Source organism: Eutrema salsugineum, unplaced genomic scaffold (genome assembly GCF_000478725.1).
Source record: "Eutrema salsugineum unplaced genomic scaffold, Eutsalg1_0 scaffold_13, whole genome shotgun sequence".
NCBI lineage: Eukaryota > Viridiplantae > Streptophyta > Magnoliopsida > Brassicales > Brassicaceae > Eutrema > Eutrema salsugineum.
In genome coordinates, this window is record NW_006256885.1 from 2,398,506 (window position 1) to 2,422,002 (window position 23,497).

A 23,497-nucleotide genomic window follows, 5' to 3' on the forward strand; every position below is an offset into this window, starting at 1 on the left:
TACTGAATAATTTGTCCTAAGTCAGCTTGCATTTTAATCAGTGATCACATATATTTCGATGTTAAAAGTTATATGGTTAGATGTCAAAAAAAAAAAAAAAGTTATATGGTTTAAATCTATTTATAATTGATTTAGTATCTGGATCAGGTTGACTAGTAGAGCTTTTTTAAGAAAATCTAGATATTTTTCTACATATCTTTCTCTTTTTTTTCTACATATCTTTCTCTTTTTATAAGATTTGAGGTTCAAATGTAAAAGTTTATGTTATTTTGTTGAATTTATATCTTTGAGATATCTAATTTAAAAGTGATATTCTTCTCAAAGAATATTATTCTGTACCATATATGTAAATGCTAGATATGTTAATCCACTTACAAAGCCTTTATAAATAGTTATTTTCAAGCAGCTAAACAATATCAAAATTTTCACTCTTTCTACACTAAACAATAAAGAGAAACCAAAAACAGAAATATGAAAGGTTTCTTTGGACTTTTGGTGCTTCATTTCATATGTTTCACGTTATCTGTAGCTACTCGCGAAAGTTTTTTCTTTGCCTCTGATTTTGATGTAGCTAAAAACGTTTCTAGTAATTTGAACGATCACGAATCTCTAACATTTTCAGCAGAAAATGTTGAAGTGAGGAGAGAAGTTCCAAGTGGTCCGAGTAATGAGACATCTCCACCTACACCACCATTGTCCATAACAGATATTGTAGTAAAGAGAGAAGTTCCAAGCGATCCGAGTAATGAGACATCTCCACCTACACCATTGTTGTCCATTGCGGATTTTGAAACCAAAAGAGAAATTCCAAGCGGTCCGAGTAATGAGACATTTCTACCTACACCACGGTTGTCCATTGCAGATTTTAAAACCAAGAGAGAAGTTCCAAGCGGTCCAAGTAATGAGACATCTCCACCTACACCACAGTTGTTTATTGCGGATTTTGAAGCTAAGAGAGAAGTTTCAAGCGGTCCGAGTAATGAGACATCTCCACCTACACTACCGTTGTTTATTGCGGATTTTGAAGCCAAGAGAGAAGTTCCAAGCGGTCCGAGTAATGAGACATCTCCACCTACACCATCGTTGTCCATTGCGGATTTTGAAACCAAGAGAGAAGTTCCAAGTGGTCCGAGTAATGAGACATCTCCACCTATACCACCGTTGTCCATTGCGGATTTTGAAGTCAAGAGAGAAGTTCCAAGCGGTCCGAGTAATGAGACATCTCCACCTACACCATCATTGTCCATTGCGGATTTTGAAACCAAGAGAGAAGTTCCAAGCGGTCCGAGTAATGAAACATCTCCACCTACACCACCGTTGTCCATTGCGGATATCGTAATGAAGATTTGATTTTAACAGTCCAAACTATTAATAATAATCTCCAACCTCTCCACCATTTTAGTTTAAGTTACAATCCGACAAGAAATAATTAGAAATAGAAAGATCCTATTTTTGTATTAGATGATCTTATATATGGTGCATTTATATGATTAATTTCCACACAAAAAAAAAACTTGAGTTAGAAATAATAGGTATATAATATATTTTTGAAAGACCTTTTCCAAACTAGTAATACTATGTTAGGGGATCATCATTTTACTATTCCATGTGAATGCAATTGAGAAAAAAAAAAAAAAAAGAAAGAAAGATAGGGTATCTTTTTGTGTTTGTGTGTATGAAAACTTAAATGTAATTGTGATTGTTGACAAATGCAAATGTGATTACTGATCACATCAACAGAAGTTGACTAAATTAAATGTTAAAAAGTCAAATAAGGACAACTAGTGGCAAATCTCGAAAATATCTGAAATTCAAAGCCCTATTTCACACATTACGTTCATAAAACCAAACAAGGCGTGTGAGGGTGAAGAACTGTCGTAGCGTAACGTTTCCACAGTAAAAGTTCGAACACAGACTCAGAAATATGTTTAAGGAGCTGCGACTAGAAAATCTTCTTTCTTAGTTAATTTAAGGTTCTACTTCTACATACAGTATATAGAGAGAATCAAAGAAGATGGGATTACAGTTTGAGAGCTTGGTGGAGACGATAAAGTCCAAGGTGGGTTTGCTGAGGAAGAAGAAGAAACCTTACATCAAAATGGATAAAAGCTCAAGCGTTAGGGTCGAGATCCGTCGTAAGAAAACCAGAGATCTCATCGATAAGACCTTGAAAGTCGCTGATCGTCCTGGCAGAAGAACTCTTTTCTGAACTCTGTTCTTTCTTTTTCCTCAGATTTTGCATATCGTTTCTGGAGATCGAGTTTGTGATATATGTATATATACTATATGATCATTCGTTCATGATTGATCGATGGAAAAGGAAAAAAATAAAAAAATTATTTGTTTTGTGACTTTTAACTTTTAGTCAGTCTTACTTTGTCGGCTAAATTAAAACTGATGAGACTTTGTTGGACAAATAGAACAGAGGTTCATTATATAAACTCAGAAATCATCTTCTACATTTGCAAACTGAGACATTAAAAGGTTAATAGGCAAATCCACACCAAGGAACGAAGCATAACATGTGCTTTAAGAAGCTAACAAAGCTTCAACTTTTGCAATCTGTTCTTCCTCGTTGGCTTTAGCCGGACTCTTGTTGGCCTCTTCGAACAAGTCATGGTCCCATCTCTTCTCGTACCTTGTCCCGCTTCCATGAAACCCACTTTGTCCATTTCTACTGAATCTGTCTCTATCAAGTCGATAACTTTGCCTGCTTCCCGCACCTCTTTGATCATCATCTCTGTTCCACACTCTGTCTCTTCCTGCTGCTGGTCTCTCATGTCTTTCTGAATCCATATTGCTCCTCCAGTTTCTCTCGTTCTCTCTGCGACTGTTTAGATTTGTGTCTTTTGCCTCTTCAGCTCTTTTTCTGTCTGTGTCATTCCCAGTGTTCTCGGGAATCTTCTTCTCCCTGAAGGCCGGTCTTTTCCTAGAGAGTGCTCCTTGGGTGTCTTCACTCTCATGGAGCCTATCATGTCGCCTCGTGCTTTTGTCTTCATCTTTACGATACTGTGACTTGTCATCATCTCCAGCTCTTCGATAACTCTGATCTCTTGAACTTCTCCACGATCCTCTCTCTTCACATATGTAAAAATAAGTAATATGTTCATATAAGACTTGCCACTCTTCTGTAGGTATATATATATATATATATATAGCTAAACTACATATGTCTTTATGCGGGATGGACTGAAGAACATGAAAGAGGAGTTGTTCCAGGGCTAATTACCAGATGTTCCTCTTCTGTCATCTTTCCCAGCACTACGACGGTCATCATGCTGTTATTAAGACACGCACAGGCAAGCCAAAGATTACATATATCTGAGCATTGGAAGGCATATTCATATTAAAGTTATAGCTTTTTCATGGGTAATGCGACTCAGAAAACTTCCACAATGTCCCATGACCAAACATCTGATCTACTTCATTAATAGTAACACAGAACAAAGAATATCAGGATAGTAACAAAACGAATGTCATCAAATGGAAAAATGATGGGAAAATGAGCTTCTCGAACCTGATGATATGGTCTAGAACGAGGCCCTTGTGACACATGTGGAGCTGGTTTGGTTGTCTCATGATCTCCAGAGTGCTTCTTGTCACTGTCTTTTCTCAGATTATGAACATCAGGTTCAAGTGGCGTAGCATCTCTCAGAGACTGACGTGGTTTCTTATCTGTCTCAGTAACATCCAAATCCTTCTTACTCAGAACACGTTCTGCTTCAGGTTTCCCATCTCTTCTAGACCTCTTAGGGCTACACACAAAAACATATGATTATTTGCGGAACTGTAGAAAGGGGATTCTAAGCTCTAGTAAGAGTGATTGCTGAAGAGCTGGTTAGAGAACTACTGAGAGTGTTGGACTAAGTTTCTCCACAAGAGCTACAAAATCAACTATTTTCGTTTCTATGGTCATGCTGCACATCTTAATAGAGCAGATAAATCACTGGAAGATTTATGGCGGGTGCAAAGCCAACTTCTTCCTAATTTCAGCACAATACAACAATCACTTTTAACACTTAAAACCACAACTAGACAAGCATATTTCCACCAAAATCCGCCTGCATTTCGATTTACAGAACAAAATACACGAGATTTCTCGCCGTTACGGACGGAGTTTTACTTTAAAGATAAAATCTAGATGCGCCACAAAACGAGGAAGACGAGTATAGAGTAGGAATCACCAGAAGAAGAAAATCACACAAGCTGAGTGTAAAGAGTAGAGAAGCAGACCTGGATTCGCGATCGAATCTAGAACGTTCTCGTTTAGGGTCAGAATCTCTGCTCTCTCGCCTGGCCATGTTTCTTCTCTTTCTCCCTGAAAAGAAATTCAGGAGAATTTTTTTTTATTTTAGGGCTTACTCTTCTCTTTCCACGCCTGCAACATTTTATCTAATTCCCTGTCCGAACTGGCAATTTCCTCAAAATTACAGTTCACCTCTCATATTCCTTAAAACACCAGAACAACCCCCATGAGTTAAAAATTGTACGAAAAATGAACCATTCTCATACTTAACCGAAAATTTCGGTTCTCCGATTCAGTCTTTTGTCTAATCGGTTGATCTAATTTGATGAGAGCGATGGTCAACGATGAAAAGTCAACCAATTCGACAGACGTGTCCAACCATAATTCATTTGTTTTATGTGTAGATGAAAGTTCTTTTGATTTGGGAAACCTGTACAACGCAATCAAACAAGACTTATAACTTATAAGCAGTATCTAAATTTTATAAAGATATCAATATAGTAAAGGAGAGAATGATTTTGATGGCAATTTGCTCTGCTTTAATATAGAAGTTTGCAATGAGTGCAGGATACGGATAAAAGGTTCCAACTGTAAGATCCTCAAGAAAGAAAAAAAAAACTTCTAGTTGATGTACAAAGGCAAGAGACATTATTCACCCAATATGTTGGTTTTGATTCATTCAAGCAAGCGCTTGTGCTTCCACCAGCCGATCGCACCAACATAGAGGAATATACTCCCGACAGTACCTCCAATCACAGTCCAAAGGAATCTTCCGGGACCTGCTTTTTCATCATTGAACAGCTCTATGGTAATGTTCATTCCAAATACTCCAGCAACAGCGATAAATGCGCTCATCACCAGAGTAGCTGTAGTTAGCATCACACCCATTTGCAGAAGCTGATTCTGTTTGTCATCTAGCATTATGTTGATGTAATCCTCTGTGTCATCCACGTATTCCCTTAGCTTTTCCATCAAAAAAGAAAAAAACAACACAGCACAATGGATAAGATGAACATATAATCATCTGAGAGGAGTGATAATTACTAACGTGTCTGATAACTTCTAAAGCGACTGTGTGTTACTTACTGTTGATAGTTTGTTCAGTGTACCATCGATCTGCACGAAATAAGCTTCCAAAAGCATCTCAAGCTCTTCAACATCGAATTTATTGGTTATGGCACTCCGGGTTGAGCTTGTATGAGTTCCACGGCTATTTCTGCTAAGTGCGCTATGAGCACTCATAAGAAGATCGTGAGCATCATTTGCTCGAAGATAGCTTTCATCTCTGTTAGCCTCTGATGCAAATTCGGGAGGAAGCCTGGTAGGTTATTTTAAAAAGTAAGATGTTAAACTTATATCAGATCGATCAAAGGTAGTGTATGTTCAGTAAGTCTGGTACATGCCTGTCGTCCTCGTCTTCTTCAGGAAGATCAATCTCGACGGATTCACTCTCATTCATAGAGGAAGCTGACGAATTCTCAAGTTTCTGAGCTAATTTCTCTGTAAGATACATCTCAGCCATATCTTCATCATCGTCTAGCAGATGTTCTAGTTCGTCCCTAACCTAGAACAAGTGAAGAGAAAGAAGTATAGGCAAACAGGTTAGCGTATGGTGACCTCTTAGGATCACAACTTAGAGAAAACAAGATTTGTCTTAATCATAAGATCAAAGGAGCTAATGCAAAGTCTGAATCATGAAACCTTCTGAACACGTCCAGTTATTGCAACCAGCCTGCTTTTAATCTGTCGAACCCGCTCCAAGTTGAGGGTACTGATCTTGGAAGTAAGCTTGTCCAAGGCTGGATGAGCCTCTAACTCCAATCTTACGGCCTTCAATAGAGAAGAATCAATGAAATACCACAAAAGAGAAGCAAAATACTGTGTGTATTAGAGTCTAAACGTAAGTAAGTTACCTCGCTTTCCAAACTGCTGGATGCAGCTTCAAGGCATGCTTCCAGAGCAACAAACTCAAAAGGAAGCACCTTGGATCCATCTTGATTCTCAAGACTTTGCTTCGCATCTTTCTTGGCTTCACTCCCTTGGTCCTCAAATTTTGGCGTTCCAGATTCTCCTTGGCCGGGATCCACACTCGTATGAGTCTCTCCCTCAGAGTTCTCTTCCTCCTTTACACAACGCATACAAAGAAAGCAGAGAGTTATTAGTAGCTAAACCTGATCATCATCATTTTCATACAGCGTCACCATTGCTGGAAATCAAACAGTCAACCATGTCACAACACGAAATTAGCTATCATATATCCATTATCAAGCCAATATATCATACGAACTCCCTCTTCAGCTACAACCCTCCATTTCTATTTCCCAAACAATGCAATTAGGCATACGTTCCCAAACCAGCGGCATATTGCTAGTGAAAATCGATAGTCCACAAGGAGAAAATACGAAAGCAAACTCCTTGTTTCAGCTAAAGTAAGATTCTAAAAACCCTCGAAACTAACAGTGAAAAGAAAACCCTAGTTTTGACAAATTACCTGGGGTTTAGTGGCGTGATGGTGGCACTTAATCCGCCTCTGCAACTCTTCGATGAAGGGTGACACGGAAGGATCCTTGGAATTCAGCAGCAAAACCTCTTGCGCGGTGATGATTGCCTTAATATGCTCCAAATTGATGACGATCGCTCTCTCTCGACCCAGAACAGTGGATGGATACGACAACAGTGGATCGAGAATCCGAAGATCTCGAGCCGGTAACCCCGTTTTGCGCATGATGGTGTGTTTTCCGTCTTCCTTCATCTCCGCCTCCCCTGTCGAGAGAAGCTCTAACCACGGCCTCACGCCCACACCTTTCTTCCGACCACCGACGGGATAAGTCGGCGTCGGCAGCCCAACGTTAGGCGTTTCTGGATTCGTACTGAAATCTTCGCGTCTAGGGCCTCTCATGGCGGCGTTACGATGTGATCAGATTATCAGAGTTCGAGCAGCTGGATTTGTAACTCCGATCGTCGTCGAATTGGGAATTTATTTATACCGCAAGCCAATGAATCGGTTAAGAAAACCGGTTTTTTTAGCTTTCCCACTAAAACTCAACCGGTTTTAGCTTCCTTCTTCTTTAGATTCTGTTTTTTTTTTTTTTTTTGATGGTATTGCATTCTGCAGCGACGGAGGCTGAGATTTTGAGGGCTTTGAGATCGGTGAGACGAGTTTAGCCGGCGAGGCTTAGTGTTAGTGACGGCGGGATTAGGATTTCGAAAAGATCGATGAAGTTGAGATCGGTGTTTGACGCTTCGGTAATCAAATCGGAATTTGAGTCAGCGGGAATAAACCCTAATTTCGTGATTCCCATCTGGAAATATGTAATTCAGAACCCTGATTGCGTTTGGGACGAGATTCCTTCATTGCCTTCAGCTGCTTACTCTCTTCTTCATTCCAAGTTCAAGACTCTCACTTCGTCTCTTCACTCGCTCTTCCACTCCTCCGATGGCACCACCTCCAAACTCCTCATCAAGCTCCAGGTACTCTACTCTCTCTCTCTCTCTCTGTCTCTTGGTCTTCCTTGTGAACATTTTGGGCATGATCTGAATGTCTATAGAAAATACGATATGGGTTTGTCTTTGTCTAAGACACTAGGCTTTGTCGATAAAAATGTACAAGAAGCAGCCATTTGTAAATCCATAGGAGATTTAGCTGCTGAAAGGGTTTGACTTTGTTAATACAAAGACATTGTTCTATGAATTCTGAGAACTCGTAAGCTCAAGGCTTTCTAATCTCTGCCTAAAATGTCTCTGTTATCTAATTTGATTCATGCTTCTGGTTTTGCAATTTAAGAATGGAGCTTTTGTGGAAGCTGTGATAATGCGATACGATACCCGTTTGGGGTTGTGTGGAGGGAAACCACGTCCAGGAGGTGTAAGATCTACATTATGCATTTCATCCCAGGTATTGATTTCTCTCACGCCTGTGTCATCTTGGTTCATTGAATCACTACGCAGTGAAAAGAGCACCTGGTATAATGTATTTATCGATAGGTTGGTTGCAAAATGGGTTGCACATTCTGTGCAACTGGTAGCATGGGATTCAAAAGCAATTTGACATCTGGAGAAATTGTGGAGCAGCTCGTTCACGCCTCTCGCCTTGCTGATATACGCAACATCGTTTTCATGGTACTTTGCCTGTTATTGCATATCATCAAATGTTCTTTTTTTTGTTGTTGTTGTTCATATACTTAATCGTGTATCTGTGTATATACTCCATGTGCACCTTGCCTTGTGGTAATGTTAAGGTGTCTTACTATACTCTCTGTATCGATGAAGTTTATTCACCAGTTGTTACCTTGGTTTGCTGATTGTGATCAGGGAATGGGAGAACCTTTAAATAACTACAATGCTGTTGTTGAAGCTGTCCGCGTCATGTTAAAACAGCCTTTTCAGCTTTCACCCAAAAGAATTACCATATCAACTGTAAGTACACAGAAAGCTACCTTGAAACATTCATAAATCAGAGATATATTTATTGAAATTGGTACTGATTATCCTTAAGTTTAATGGTTTAGTTGGTTACTCTTAAAGTTTGAGGTTTCTTTGGGACAAATAGGATTTTTTTTTGTGATTTTTTTTCCCTAGACTAACCCTTTTTCTAATTTAATTTTCATATAGGTTGGAGTTATTCATGCGATTAACAAGCTTCACAATGATCTACCAGGTGTAAGTTTGGCGGTATCACTTCATGCACCAGTTCAAGAAATTCGCTGTCAGATCATGCCAGCAGCTAGAGCCTTTCCTCTTCAAAAGCTTATGGATGCACTTCAAGCTTTCCAGAAAAACAGGTAGCTCCTAACTGGTTTTATTTTTTGTGCTACTAAGTATTAAAACCATATTTCCTGAAGTGATTAAAGATCATAACATAGTGCTACATTTTCCTTGGATTTAATAGTCATCAAAAGATCTTCATTGAGTACATCATGCTTGATGGAGTAAATGATGAAGAGGAGAACGCTCATCAACTCGGCGAATTGCTAAAGACATTTCAAGTGGTAAAGTCTTCGATTTCTCTATACTCTAAAAAAGCTGCTGCAGTTATCTGATGGAAACTCTGTGCCGTTTTCTTAAAACAGGTGATAAATTTGATACCATTTAACCCGATTGGGTCCACAAGCCAGTTCGAAACCAGCACCAAACAAAGCGTCTCAAGTTTTCAGAAAATCCTGAGGGAAACATACAAAATCAGAACCACAATTCGCAAAGAAATGGGTCAGGATATTAGCGGTGCTTGCGGTCAGCTAGTCGTGAACCAACCGGACAACAAAAGAACTCCCGGAACCGTGGAACCACTTAGAGACATTGAAGACCTGCATCTCTAACTCTAGGACCAGACACATGAAACAGACATCTGAAATCTCTTTAAAAGACAAAGATATATGGTTTGTATTATCTTCGAAGTCACTCTTCAAAACCCTTTTCTTAAACTTCACATTTTGTCCGCATTACTCGGTGGAAAACACTTGGCTCACTCTTATATGCAAGTAAGAAGAAAAAAGAGATGGTCCTTATAAACTTCAGCACATGGAGATGTAACTTCTCTTTAAAAGTAAATTAATGTCATCATTCAGTTTACAAGTAAATAATTAATGGTAAATAAATGAACTTCTCTTCCCGCCTATAAAAACAACCCCATACTCTGTCTTCTCTTCCATAAGAGAGAAAACAGAGAAAAAGATGAGTGTAAGAAGATTTGTGAATGTCTCTCTGCTAATAGCAGCTCTGGTTTCATCACTGTGCGAGTGTCAGAAGAACTTTGCGTGTGACAAAAATGCCCCTGCGACGGCTAAGTACGGTTTCTGCAACGTCTCCTTGTCATACGAGGCACGTGCCAAAGATTTGGTCTCACGTCTCTCCCTCAAGGAAAAGGTCCAGCAGCTCGTAAACCGAGCCACCGGAGTTCCAAGGCTCGGTGTTCCTCCGTACGAGTGGTGGTCGGAAGCTCTCCACGGCGTCTCCGACGTTGGACCAGGGGTAAAAATTAAAAAACGTCATAACTATATATATATACATATATGTTCATGAGTTGCTTTGTACATAAATTCAAAAGCTGACGTTGTTTTTGAGTTATTTCTTGTCTAAGGTGCGTTTCAACGGGACGGTGCCTGGAGCCACGAGTTTTCCGGCGGTGATATTAACGGCGGCGAGCTTTAACACATCGTTGTGGCTAAAAATGGGAGAAGTGGTTTCAACGGAGGCTCGAGCGATGCACAATGTAGGACTCGCTGGCCTCACGTATTGGAGTCCCAACGTTAACGTGTTCAGAGATCCAAGGTGGGGTCGTGGCCAAGAGACGCCAGGAGAGGATCCTCTCGTTGTTTCCAAATACGCCGTCAATTACGTTAAGGGCCTACAAGACGTTCACGACGGCGGTAGAAAGTCACGGCGGTTAAAGGTGTCGAGCTGCTGCAAGCATTACACTGCTTACGATCTTGATAACTGGAAAGGCATCGATAGATTCCACTTTGACGCAAAGGTAATACAGAAATGTTATAAAAAAAAAAGAAATATGAAACCTTAAATGGATTCTTGATTAGTTTTCTTTTTGGTTGGGGAAGGTGACGAAGCAAGACTTGGAAGACACGTATCAGCCTCCATTCAAGAGCTGCGTAGAAGAAGGAGATGTGAGCAGTGTAATGTGTTCTTACAACAGAGTTAATGGCATCCCAACTTGTGCTGACCCTAACCTTCTTCGTGGAGTTATCCGAGGCCAATGGCGTCTCGACGGGTCAGTATTTGGTTTTTACCCTTTTAGAAGAACCAGTTTGAGTTATATATATATGGAGAATTGATTTCTTCAAATCTTTCTTTGTGGTAGGTATATCGTTTCGGATTGCGATTCCATCGAGGTCTATTTCGACTCCATTCATTACACAAAGACACGTGAAGACGCAGTTGCTCTCGCTCTTAAAGCAGGTAAAAATCTTTAGATGATGATCTCAAAAGTCATTACATTATATTCATGTGATTTTATCTTTTTAAAACTAAAATGTGTGGTTCTTGTACTTAAACAGGTTTAAACATGAACTGTGGAGATTTTCTAGGTAAGTACACAGAAGATGCAGTGAAGCAGAAGAAACTGAACGGATCAGAGGTTGATGAAGCTTTAATATACAACTACATTGTTCTAATGAGGCTCGGATTCTTTGATGGCGATCCTAAATCGCTTCCCTTTGGAGATCTTGGACCGTCTGATGTTTGCAGCAACGATCATCAAATGCTTGCGCTAGAAGCCGCAAAGCAGGGGATTGTCCTGCTCGAGAACAGAGGAGATCTTCCGTTATCCAAAACCGCAGTTAAGAAACTAGCGGTTATAGGACCAAACGCAAACGCTACAAAGGTAATGATTAGTAACTACGCGGGTGTGCCTTGTAAGTACACAAGCCCTTTACAAGGGATGCAGAAGTATGTACCGAAAGGGGTTGTTTACCAGCCGGGGTGTAAAGATGTCAAGTGCGGTGACCAAACTCTGATCGCAGCAGCGATCAAAGCGGCTTCAGAGGCTGATGTGACGGTTTTGGTGGTTGGCTTGGATCAGACGGTCGAGGCAGAGGGTCTTGACCGGGTGAACCTAACCTTACCAGGTTATCAAGAAAAGCTGGTGAAAGATGTGACCAATGCTGCAAAGAAAACCGTTGTTTTGGTCATAATGTCGGCTGGACCAATCGATATCTCGTTCGCCAAGAATCTGAGCAAGATTCGTGCTGTTTTATGGGTTGGATATCCTGGTGAAGCTGGAGGAGACGCTATAGCTCAAGTCATCTTTGGTGACTACAATCCTTGTAAGGCTCTTTATCCAAACCCTAATTAAAAACCCTAGACACAATTACTTACTTATTTGTCTTTGTTGTTTGCATCAGCTGGGAGATTACCAGAGACATGGTACCCACAAGAGTTTGCAGATAAAGTTGCAATGACGGACATGAACATGAGACCTAACTCAACTTCTGGTTTTCCTGGAAGATCTTATAGATTCTACACAGGGAAACCGATTTACAAATTCGGATATGGACTCATTATTCTTCTTTCTCTACATTCGTTCTCTCAGCTCCATCGATCATACACATCAAAACCAATCCAATCTTGAACCTAAACAAGACAAACTCTGTCGATATCTCCACCGTTAATTGCCAAGATCTCAAGATCCGGATCGTTATTGGAGTCAAGAACCACGGGTTAAGGTCCGGGAGCCACGTGGTGCTCGTGTTCTGGATTCCGCCAGAGTCTTCAAAGTCTTTGGTGGGTGGTGGCGTGCCACAGACGCAACTGGTAGGGTTTGAGAGAGTGGAAGTTGGGAGAAGCATGACAGAGAAAGTTACCGTTGAGTTTGATATCTGCAAAGGATTTAGCCTTGTGGATTCTGACGGTAAAAGGAAACTAGTCACTGGACACCACAAGCTTGTTATTGGATCTAACAGTGATCAACAAATCCTTCATCATCTCAACGTTAGATTGGCTGGAGATTCAACGGTTTCCTTCTGAAAAAAAAAAAAAACAGAGCCCATAGATTCTACTAAAGTTCTTATTGTCAAAAGTCAATGATGTAATGCTATCATCAGTTACGACGAAAACCTAAATAAAAATTTGGTATAATACCACAAAGAGGGTCAATACTTATCCAAATATTTGAACCAATGGTAGTCAATTCTAAACAAAGACAAAATTGATTTCTCTTCTTATGCCACATGATATAAATATTGGGTTTTTGTTGAGACATTTTTATATAGAAACAGAGAATTAAAATGGAGGGGTTGATTCCATATCTGATTCATGCAATCAAGAAAGATCATAAGCCTCAACATCATAAGTATCGATCGATGTCCATAGGATCAAGCCGAAGCTACCGACCACTAATGATGGGACACGAAGGTTCTTCTTCATTACAGGGATCTTCACACCGTCGAACTAGATCAGAGTACAAGCCACCTGTAATAATGGATATGTTTGATCAGACATCATCAGGTTTTGGTCAAGATTCTGAGTATAAAGATTCTTCTTCTCAGAGTGTAGCAACAAAGCCTCGTTTTACAGATAGACGATGATCTTCTGTAAGAAGGAAGATTAATTATAAGTCTGATCATTCTATTTGTATGCATGCCCTTAATCAAACTGTAATAACTTTCAGATACTAGTCAATGGTTTAAATTGTTTTATTTTTTATTAAATTAATCAAGTGCAATATATAAATTGTTTTTTCTGTTTTAACTGAATTATTGTATTTAACAAAAAGAATGACCAAGAATAGTAAAAAGAAGTGCCAAAACAAAGCAATGACTAATAACAGAGGAAACAGAGGAATGATCTGTTGATTGCTTGGCAGTCAATGAAGAAATATCTGCATTAGGGCTTCTTTATTCATAAAAGTAAAGAAGAATTTTCAAAACAAAACTTTCTTCATTTTGAACAGAATCACACATTAGATTCCAGCAAATCTTGTTCATGTCTGTATGCAACAGATTGAGAAACATAGCCTTCTTTCTTCTTGCCTATCTCTGTTTCTCCTGATACACATCTCACAAGAATCATCGTCGGTGGAAATGGCAGAACTAAGATCAGGTGTTCTTTTCAAGCTTCTAGAAGAAATGGGAGTCGGGAAAGTGCGAAGAGACGTTGATCACAGACCGGTTTTGCTGCAGATAAGAAGCATAATCCCTGTGTTAGCAGCTGGAGGGTTATGGCCAAACAAAGGTTTCTTCTTGAGAATCTCAGATTCATCACATTCAATGTACGTCTCATTGCCACGAGAAGAGAACGATCTTGTTCTCTACGACAAGTTACAAATCGGGCAATTGATATTTGTCGAGAAGCTTGAATTCGCTTATCCAGTTCCTGTGATCAAAGGCATTAGACCAACTCCAGGTCGAAGGCCTTGCACCGGTGAACCTATCGATTTAATCCCTAAAGAACGTATCGAGAAGTTCTGTGTCGATCTATCGGATACAGAGCAAAGCTACAATCACCAAGTGAAGAAACCAAGAAGAACAAGATGGAACAACTCAAGCGTCTCTGAGATAAATGTAACGGATTTTGGGTCGTTGAAAAACCTTTCGAGTGTAATGGAGGAAAAGGATGATACAGAGTCAATGGTTTCGAGTTGCTCTTCTTCTTTATCTTCAGCAGCTAGGAGAAGAAGTTGGATCGGTTTGAGTGATAATAGAAAGAGAAGAGAGTCATTAGATCCATCCATGATTAAGAATTATGATCATGACATCAAATTACATGTTCCAAGAGCTCGAAGTTCTTCTGCTGTAAGTCTTATAGAAAATGGCTTTTCGCAAGAACATCTCTGCGACATTTTCTGACATGTGGTTTCTTCTGATTTTATTTTTTCAGGCTTCGCCTTCTCCTTCTGTGCGAAGCTGTGGAGTGATAGAGGAGAAGTCAAGTAGTAGAACAAGAAGAAGAGAAGGTGTGGTTTCACCATCTCCAAGATGGGCTAAAAGCTTAAGCTATGGAAGTGGAAGTCATAAGAGTAAGAACCTTCTTCCACCTAAAAGCAATACCCTTGAACCCACAGATTCGATTTCGAGGAAAAGAAGCTGGACAGAGACAGAGATTCTCTGGAATTCACTTCCTCCCAAAGTTGTAAACCTAGGAAAGGTAATACTGATAGCTTATGATCAATCAAGAATTTGATTTTTAATCAGTTTAAAAGAAAATTGACGAAGAAAATTTGGCAGGAAATTCTGAGACAGAGAGATAAGGCTATTTCCGCTGCATCTCAAGCTTTGTTAGAGGCTTCAGCTGCTGAAAGATTGCTCAAATGTCTAAGGTACAGAACATTAATTGAGACACAAGTAAATGTACCTTCTTTCTCAAGCAATATTCTCACTGAAATGATATATATTTAGGTCATACTCGGAGCTTTCGGACAGGAGAAATCAACAACATCATAATCAACAGCTACCAATCGGAGAATTCTTGAGTTTCCAAGATGAGTTAAGAAAGAGCAGGCTCATCATTCAATCATTATCCACTGAGAAAACAGAGCACTGCAACTCAAACACAGCCAAAACCGGGGATGACAGACGTGAAAAGGCGACTCAGTGGATCAAATCAGCTTTAGCTACAGATCTCAAACCCGTTTCTTTATCCGCAAGTAAGCCTACGCAGAGTCCCGCCAAAAAGAGTCTTACCCTAATCGCTCAAGAGATCGATAACCGTGAGGATAACACAACCGAAAGAAACTTGGGATCGGGAGAGAGAAAGGAGAGGTTAAGCAGAGCAGCGAGGGAACTCAGAAACTGGGTTAAGGAAGAAGGAAGAAGCTGGTACTTGAGCCGTGTTGAGACGTATTTAGATGAGATCAGTAATGGAACAAAGTGGAGAGAGATGAGCAGTCAACAAGTAGGGGAGACGATGTATCAGATAAAACGAGTGAGTGATTGGTTAGACGCCATTGTTAAAGGAGGTGAAGAAGAAGAAGAGGAGGAAGTGGTAATGATGATGATGACAGAGTCTGAAACAGAGGCTTGTGGTAGAGTGAGGAACAAGATATACAGGATTCTTTTGAAACATGTTGAGACAACTTCTTTGTTAAGTCATCAACGTAGTACCAATCTCATGTCTCATCAACAACACTTGTACTGAAAGACAATCTCACTTTTAGGTTTACTTTTTTTTGTCGTGAAATTAGGATTTTGTGTACTATGTATTCTCTAATGATTGTTTCAGGTGTAAGGCCAAAGAGGTATGGGTCCGGTTCAGTTAATAATCACATGAACTCTAACAATGTATCGAACGGAACCAAACCAAAATTAAAGGAAACTAGAAAATTATGTCACACTTGTAATATTATTAGAGGGTTTAGTTAATTGTTAGAGCAAAATTTAGCAGAAAATCAGGTACATTTAGGATTTTTCATATTTCGATATTTTACCACAAATATACGATAGTAAAATGGAGAGACTACCAGAGAGACTACCAGAGAGACTACCAGAGAGACTACCAGAGAGACTACCAGAGAGACTACCAGAGAGACTACCAGAGAGACTATCAAAACCATGCAGGTAAATAGTATTTGGAAGTGGAGAGACTATCAGAGAGACTATCAGAGCTATGCATGTAAATAGGATTCGGAGGCAGTAACAATAAAATAGTTTTTTTTAACTTTAAAGTTTAAATGTTAATGTTCACCGTCTATTCTACAACTCCTTTGTTAAGTCATCAACGTAGTACCAATCTCATGTCTCATCAACAACACTTGTACTGAAAGACAATCTCACTTTTAGGTTTAGTCGTGAAATTAGGATGTTGTGGACTATGTTTTCTCTAATGATTGTTTTCAGGTGTAAGGCCAAAGAGGTAGTAATGTTCAGAGATTTTTAATATGGATCTGGTTCAGTTGATAATCACATGAATTCTAACAATGTATCGAATGGAACCAAACTGAAATTAAAGGAAACTAGAAAATTACGTCACACTTGTAATATTATTAGAAGGGTTTAGTTAATTGTTAGAGCGAAATTTAGCAGAAAATCAGGTACATTTAGTATTTTTCATATTTTCATATTCTACCACGAATATACGATAGTAAAATGGTGAGACTACTAGAGACTATCAAAGAGACTATTAAAACCATGCAGGTAAATAGTATTTGAAAGTGGAGAGTCTAGAGCTATGCATGTAAATAGTATTCGGAGACAATGACAATAAAATAGTATTCTTTAACTTTAAATGTTAATGTTTTCAATCTATTAATGTGTTATATAAGAACAAGAAATTGACTATGCCCCTGTTTCTTATATAAGTCGTGTTCAACCATTAACAAACCCTAAAATACCCTCTCTCGCTTGTCCAGGTTTCTGATCAGAATATTTTTGCTTGCTCGATTTCTAAGTTTTTGTTTTGTGGATTTTCGACTTGAAGTTGGTGAATTCGCTCTCAAATCGAAGAAATCATGTTTGCAGTTGAAAATCTTTCTCTAAAACCAGAAGGAGCCAAGAGGCAGAAGATCGAACCGGAGATCGACGGGTCCTCGTCATCATCGTCATCTAGTAGCTGTGGCCATTGGTACGTTCTTCACGGAGTCTGCACCGGCTGCGAATCAACGGTGGAAAAACGCCAAGGTCGAGCATTCGATTATCTATGCGACGGTTTGCAGCTAAGCCACGAAGCTGTGGCGTTAACAAAGCACCATATAACGAGATTCTCTTGTCTCAACGAGAAGAAGCTTCACCTTGTCCTTGACTTGGACCACACGCTTATCCACACCGTTAGGGTTTCAAAACTCTCCGAATCAGACAAGTATTTACTCGAAGAAACAACTAGAAGGCAAGATCTGTGGAAGATCAAACTCCAAGGAGATGATCTCATTGAATACTTGCTGAAACTACGGCCTTTTGTTCGCGGTTTCTTGGAAGAAGCCAACGAGATGTTCACAATGCATGCTTACACAATGGGTACTCGAGTTTACGCTAAAGCCATCTTGGAGGTGCTTGATCCGAAGCAAATCTATTTCGGGGAAAGATTGATAACGAGAGACGAGAGTCCTTATATGAAGACTCTTGATTTGGTTTTGGCTGATGAGCGTGGAGTGGTGATTGTGGATGATAACCCTGATGTTTGGATCGATCACAAGATTAACTTAGTGGAGATTAGCGGATATTATTATTTCAGAATGAATAATAAGCAACATTCTAAGCCTTGTAAGAAGATAGACGAGAGTGAAAGCGACGGTGGATTGGCCAATGTTTTGAAATTGCTCAAGGAAGTTCACTTTGGATTCTTCAGAGTCGACGACGAGCTGGAGTCAAAAGACGTGAGGTTGCTGCTACAAGAGATAGAATTCAATCGTCTCAATCATTACCTACAGTAGAATGATTTATTGATCACTTTCTATATTTTATTTTATATAGAGATCATTCTGTAAAAAACAAAAATATTTCTTTATTTAGCATTGTTAGTTTTGTAATCTCCTTCATCTGCAAGAAATAATTTTTTCTTTGTGGCAAGATAATTTGAGTATAGAACATATTTCCGTATGCGGTGAATATGGGTAATTCACTATCTTATTAGTTAATATATCCTTAAGCTAAATGAACTACAAAGCATTATATTTTTACTTCACTCAATACAATACAAAAAGGGATTAGAAGCTCAAACAAACTTTGAAATAAAATTGATTCAATCTTTAGGACATTCATTCATAGCAAAGACATAAAAGAAACTAACTTGTGTTGACGATGATTCTATTTCTTCCTTACTAAGCTGCAGGATTTGATCTTCTTGTTGTTACCATCCCAAAAATGTTGACAAAAATATCACAACCTCCAGTTGGAAAAGGTGCCATATAACTGCAGTTAAAATATTAGATAAGTATGCGGAATAATGTGGCTATACAGGGGAAGATTTTCTCATTAGTTCTCATGACCAAGAATAAGTTAATGTATAGTGTCTAGTTAAATCTATAGATTATTAAACTCAAAAAGCAAAATAGTTTCAGAAAATCTTTGCGAATATAGCATATTGTGCAACACCTTCGAACAAATCTTCAAAGTCCATTTGTTCTTTTTGTGATTAGAATTTCATCTTCACTACCATTCAATCAGTGGACAATGTTCTTACGTACAGTATTACGCCCTGTTCAAAAAGTAGGCCGCCTAGCCGTCTAGTCGGCCGTCTAGGCGTTAGGTGATGGCTGACCGCCCCGACTAGGTGCTAGGTAGTGTTTCTAGGCGGTTTTCCGATTTTTTACAGTCTAGAACCGCCTAAAACCGTCTAAAATCGCTTAAAACTGATTAAAAAAATAAAATAGTTGCTTAAATTTTGAAAATCAACCCAAAAATCTTAAAAATTTTGAAATTAGCTCAACTTTATTAATAAAATTTCCATTTTTTTTTTGAAATTGGCCTAAAATCAGCCTAGGCGAGTTCAAACTCCAAAATCATCTAAAAAGGACTAATATAATTAATTAAAAATTAAATATAATATAAAATAATTAAAAAATTAATCACTGACTAATCAATGAATAATCACTGATTTTCGACCTAGGTGCTAGTCGGAGCTCGACCGCCCGCTACCGCCTAGCGATTTTTTTAGCACTTGCATCCACCCTTGAAAATCACTTGCACTATTATTTTTAACATTCTTTTGCTCCGTGAAAATCTCCCCTTAGTTAACTCTTCTTCTTTTGTTTACAAAATCGTACATAGAAATATCCTGAATCTTTTATACATCATATATATTATAAGTGAAATAAAATTTTAATTTAAAGCTCTCTCATTTAACCTTAGAGTGGCTAATTAACCTTTACCCCTTCTTAGAATTATTTAAATTAATTTTTATAAAAAAACATATAAAAATCGATTAAATAAATAAAAACCAGCGAAGTATTGATTATTTAATTCAGAAAATGTATTTAGGACTATAACCCTCTATTGTCATACCAATTTTTAAAAGATAAACACAAACTCGCAAAACATATATTTTGTTTGAGAATGTATCGGTAAAAATATAATTGTGAAACCCTAGCTTGACCTGTGAGTTATATATCTTTTAGCCGCACTTAGTCAACCAGCACTTGAGTTTTGTAGGTTTTATGCCTTCAGGGTTTTCATTGTAAAGAATTTTTGTTGTTTATGTGTTGTTTGTTGGTCTGTGTGGCAAAGAATTATTATTCTTTTCTTCGTGCATGTGATTTGCTTGCTAATTGATCAGTTTTTTTTTGCTCTTGTATTACTCCGTCTCTTTGGGATATTTGTCTGGTTTGTACATCGGTCATGCTCTCTCGAGTTATCAGTTTTTGTTGTATCAACTTTGCGCATTTTGAGTATTTTGTTTTGGCATCGTTTTGCTTTTGTCTTCTTGCGTTTGTTTTTGTTGTTCTTATTTTTGTCTTTGGCCGTCGACTCTTATCTTTAATTCTTGTAATTTGTTAAATTGGTCGTGGTCTGATTCGTGTTAATTATTCCTAATATGAAGCTATAACTAATGCAGAAATTCTGGTGACAAGTCTGGTGAAGAAAGTGCTACCAAGATCACAACGAGCATGTGATGAAGAAGATGAATCCATATGAGACTCATCCCCTGCATCACTCTCAGTACTGATATCGTCCCTAAAAGAGGTATGCATCGATTTTACTTTGAGAGATAACAGTTTCTTGTTTATCACGTTTGCATGTTTTGCATTTGCGTTGTTCTGTTTTTGACTCTGCTTTTTTTTTGTCCCATTGTCTCTGTCTTTTATCTTTTTCTTCTTTCTCTGTGGTGAATTCTTCTCTATAAAGATTGATATTTACCTCTTTTTTCCTTTTATTTGTATCTTACAGTTGTTTGATGTTTGTAAACTGTTTAGATGTCGTTTCTCACTGTGTCCTGCATTGGTCTCGAAAAGTTAAGATTTTATTTCTATATTTACTTCTATATTGTGCATGTGGTTTCTTTTTGTTTGTCTCGATCGTATTGGTTATCTTGATTGAAGTTGATTTGTGTATAACCTGTAGATATATAAAACAGGTAGGGGACACCTTGTTGGGTTCGGTTATGTTTGTTTTGGATTATAATTAGAAGATGGAGCAGTAGTGCGAGGTCAGTATGAAGTGCACATCTGGTACTTGCTCGAGAAAGGGGTCTGTCAAGGATGGTTGACGGAGACAAGTCTTGAGGTTGAGCTCAAGAAGTTTGCTCTGTTCGAGGTTAGCGTGATTTATGATTACTTGATCTCTGCGGGGTTCATTTCTTGCTGTGGTATGATCAAAGAATTACATGTTTGTGCCTAACTCAAATCAAAGGAAATACAAATTCCTCTTGAATTTCTCATTTTTGAGATGGATATTCGATCTTGAGAGATATCGTCCAGATCTGGTATTGAAAACAATGAGATTAACATTTTGGATATTCGTAAAGCATGATTAAGTTCAAGGTAGTGTTGTTAAATTCTTTTGGACAAAGTGCTGTTAAATTCTAAGTTCAAGGTAGTGCTGTTAAATTCTCAAGTTCAAGATTAACATGCTGCTTTGCAATGACTGAGTTGGGCCTTGGGCCATGGAAGTAGACTAGGAATATTTCAGTGTCCTTTTGCACATATACAGACTAAATGCATTGGTGATTTCCACTAACTATATTTATTTTTTCTTTATATAACGCTTTCAGGTACGGGGAATTGAAACAGTAACTACGTATAACCCAAGAACTTTTATTGTTAAAAAAAAAGCTCACTTAATGTACTGGAAGACAATCACTAAATTTCATAATTAAAATACATTCCTTAATAATTCTAAATAATTAAACTAAAATAACTTTTTTAAGTAAAGTTTTTTTTATATTATTATATAATTCATAGTAAGTTTTTTTTTTCGTATAAATTTTTGTTCTATTCTTAATATGGGAGTTTGTGATAAATACTCCGAATCTGCTCAAATTCTGTGTAATCTCCCCCTAATCTCCCATATACTGACTTTGTAATATACTTTGTAATAGGTGCGTAGGGGTTCTTTGCCTTTTCCCACCGTAGATTTAGCTCTTAGAGATGTTGTATCCATGATTACCGTTTTTTTTCCCTCCGTGTATTTTGTCCGTTCACTGGAGTTGTAACCGGACGATGCCCTTGTGGGTTGATTTAATTAATATTAAGTAAAAAAAAAAAATATATATATATATATATATATATATGCTTTCGGTTTGTTCAGCATGCAACCCACGCCATTGTGATTCGCAAAATATAAACCGAACCAATCAGGGGGTTCATATCTTATTCGCCCAAATCAAGGATCAAGATGAACATATATCCAAACATCCGCCTTGCAGTGAACACAAGATTGGTCTAAGTGGTGTTGACAATGGCCAGATATGGTATTTACACACTCAATGTTATGTGATTGTTCCTTATACCAAGGGTTTGTCAATCTTCAAACTCCAAGAGAGAATTTTTTGAACTCAGTTGGTCTTTATCTGACTATCAAATTTTGAGCTTACTGTCTTTTTTATTTGCTTTATTGTATTTTGATAATAAATTCATTTGCGCAGAGAAAATTTCCTATGTCAATTTATAGAAACTGTTGTTCTTAGTTCTCTTTTTATTTACATCTGTTTTCACAAGTCATATATTAGGTGAGCGAATAAAAATTATTTAGCTTTGCATAGATATATTATTATTTTTTATAAACTTACAAAAAATAGTTATATTTACTAATATTTTATTTACTAATTAATAAGCGGTATAGAAATACAAACTAAATCGACTCTGGAGTTTAAAGGAACCTGGCAGGTTACCTTGGTCAAACAATTATGCTGCTTGGAGAGTTAGATAAATAGGGTAATCTTTCGTTTTTAATTAACTCATCAGTAATGATGATTCATTTTCTACATTTCTTCTGACATTTTTCATGCCTTTGGTTGATATCTGACATTGTACTGCATAATCACCAAAGTGGACATGTATTGAGACATATTCATTTGTTGCGGAGAGTAGACAACCAGTAAAGTCTATACAGAGAAGATGGGACATACTAAGGATTGAGACCAAAACCAATTTAAAAACTACAACATAAATAAAGTACACATAAATTAAAAAAATCACATAAACCACATTAATTTCTTAAGATCAAATTTAAAGACTAAAACAATACTTAAACTGACACTTAGAAACTAAAAAAAGAAAATTGAAGTTTAAAAGACCAAGAAGTTAGTACAAAATAAGTAGGAATTAAAGATGAGCGACGAGAAGAACGAAAAGACAATTAAGATGAACTAAAAGATAAAGAAGAGGGAAAAGAAAAAAGACGAAGTCAATAAAGAAGAATTTGGAAAATATGAAATAGAAAACAAAGAAAAGAAAAATGGTCGGTTAAGATAAAGATGGTGAACAAAGAAGAAAGTAATGACAAATTTAGCGAAGAAAACAAAATAATCAGAAGAACAAAACTGAGAATAAAACCAGTACATAGTAGATGAAGTGGAAGATGGAAAATACGAAAAAAAAGAAGAAGAATAAACCACAAAATGAAGAAGAAAAAGTAGAAGGAAATGAAGATAATGAAAGAGGTGAAAAAAAAAAACAGTTGCTTCTGCCCTCTGTTTTCATCGGAGAAGACGTCATCGATATCCTATCTTTAACAAGATAGAGGACGAAATCTCTGCAGCCCGAACTCACTACAAGCCAGATGAGGAGGACGTTTTTCTCTGGAGATGGAAGCTTGATGCGTACAAGCCTCGATTCAGTACGAAACAAACTCGAGACCTATTACGACAATCACGCCCTCTAGCACTATGGAGAAGAGTGGTGTGGTTTACTCATAATGCTCAATGATGCCTAAATGC

At 37.9% G+C, this 23,497-nt stretch overlaps 8 protein-coding genes across 8 annotated transcripts; 6 read left to right on the top strand and 2 right to left on the bottom strand.

The window, feature by feature from the left end:
• The first annotated feature begins 471 nt into the window (after window positions 1-471).
• Window positions 472-1,350, top strand: LOC112088880 (proline-rich receptor-like protein kinase PERK8). The gene has a single exon (XM_024159238.1). It carries the CDS (start codon window positions 472-474, stop codon window positions 1,348-1,350), a length of 879 nt encoding a protein of 292 aa, XP_024015006.1.
• Window positions 1,351-1,860: 510 nt separating this feature from the next.
• Window positions 1,861-2,356, top strand: LOC112089028. The gene has a single exon (XM_024160036.1). The coding sequence runs from the start codon at window positions 2,015-2,017 to the stop codon at window positions 2,207-2,209; it is 195 nt and encodes a 64-aa protein (XP_024015804.1). The 5' UTR covers window positions 1,861-2,014; the 3' UTR covers window positions 2,210-2,356.
• A 48-nt stretch (window positions 2,357-2,404) lies between these two features.
• On the bottom strand, window positions 2,405-4,360 carry LOC18024240 (uncharacterized protein DDB_G0286299). Its single transcript, XM_006406412.2, has 4 exons — window positions 4,234-4,360; window positions 3,518-3,755; window positions 3,230-3,278; window positions 2,405-3,077 (listed from the first exon to the last, which is right to left on the bottom strand). Exons 1-4 carry the CDS (start codon window positions 4,299-4,301, stop codon window positions 2,530-2,532), a joined length of 903 nt encoding a protein of 300 aa, XP_006406475.1. The 5' UTR covers window positions 4,302-4,360; the 3' UTR covers window positions 2,405-2,529.
• Window positions 4,361-4,762: 402 nt separating this feature from the next.
• Window positions 4,763-7,180, bottom strand: LOC18024241 (magnesium transporter MRS2-3). The gene is made up of 6 exons (XM_006406413.2): window positions 6,738-7,180; window positions 6,160-6,369; window positions 5,948-6,076; window positions 5,650-5,810; window positions 5,333-5,564; window positions 4,763-5,209 (listed from the first exon to the last, which is right to left on the bottom strand). The coding sequence occupies exons 1-6, from the start codon at window positions 7,143-7,145 to the stop codon at window positions 4,922-4,924; spliced, it is 1,428 nt and encodes a 475-aa protein (XP_006406476.1). The 5' UTR covers window positions 7,146-7,180; the 3' UTR covers window positions 4,763-4,921.
• A 167-nt stretch (window positions 7,181-7,347) lies between these two features.
• On the top strand, window positions 7,348-9,777 carry LOC18024242 (dual-specificity RNA methyltransferase RlmN). The gene is made up of 7 exons (XM_006406414.2): window positions 7,348-7,717; window positions 8,031-8,141; window positions 8,231-8,365; window positions 8,558-8,662; window positions 8,858-9,027; window positions 9,135-9,234; window positions 9,316-9,777. The coding sequence occupies exons 1-7, from the start codon at window positions 7,463-7,465 to the stop codon at window positions 9,559-9,561; spliced, it is 1,122 nt and encodes a 373-aa protein (XP_006406477.1). The 5' UTR covers window positions 7,348-7,462; the 3' UTR covers window positions 9,562-9,777.
• A 135-nt stretch (window positions 9,778-9,912) lies between these two features.
• Window positions 9,913-12,840, top strand: LOC18024243 (probable beta-D-xylosidase 5). Its single transcript, XM_024159114.1, is given in 7 exon segments — window positions 9,913-10,213; window positions 10,323-10,715; window positions 10,798-10,967; window positions 11,058-11,155; window positions 11,254-12,021; window positions 12,100-12,252; window positions 12,255-12,840. Coding segments are annotated over 7 exon segments (2,346 nt in total). The 5' UTR covers window positions 9,913-9,916; the 3' UTR covers window positions 12,722-12,840.
• An 846-nt stretch (window positions 12,841-13,686) lies between these two features.
• Window positions 13,687-15,874, top strand: LOC18024245. The gene is made up of 4 exons (XM_006406417.2): window positions 13,687-14,487; window positions 14,573-14,839; window positions 14,920-15,011; window positions 15,091-15,874. Exons 1-4 carry the CDS (start codon window positions 13,687-13,689, stop codon window positions 15,827-15,829), a joined length of 1,899 nt encoding a protein of 632 aa, XP_006406480.1. The 3' UTR covers window positions 15,830-15,874.
• Window positions 15,875-17,138: 1,264 nt separating this feature from the next.
• Window positions 17,139-18,056, top strand: LOC18024246 (RNA polymerase II C-terminal domain phosphatase-like 4). The gene has a single exon (XM_006406418.1). The coding sequence runs from the start codon at window positions 17,139-17,141 to the stop codon at window positions 18,054-18,056; it is 918 nt and encodes a 305-aa protein (XP_006406481.1).
• Window positions 18,057-23,497: the final 5,441 nt, after the last annotated feature.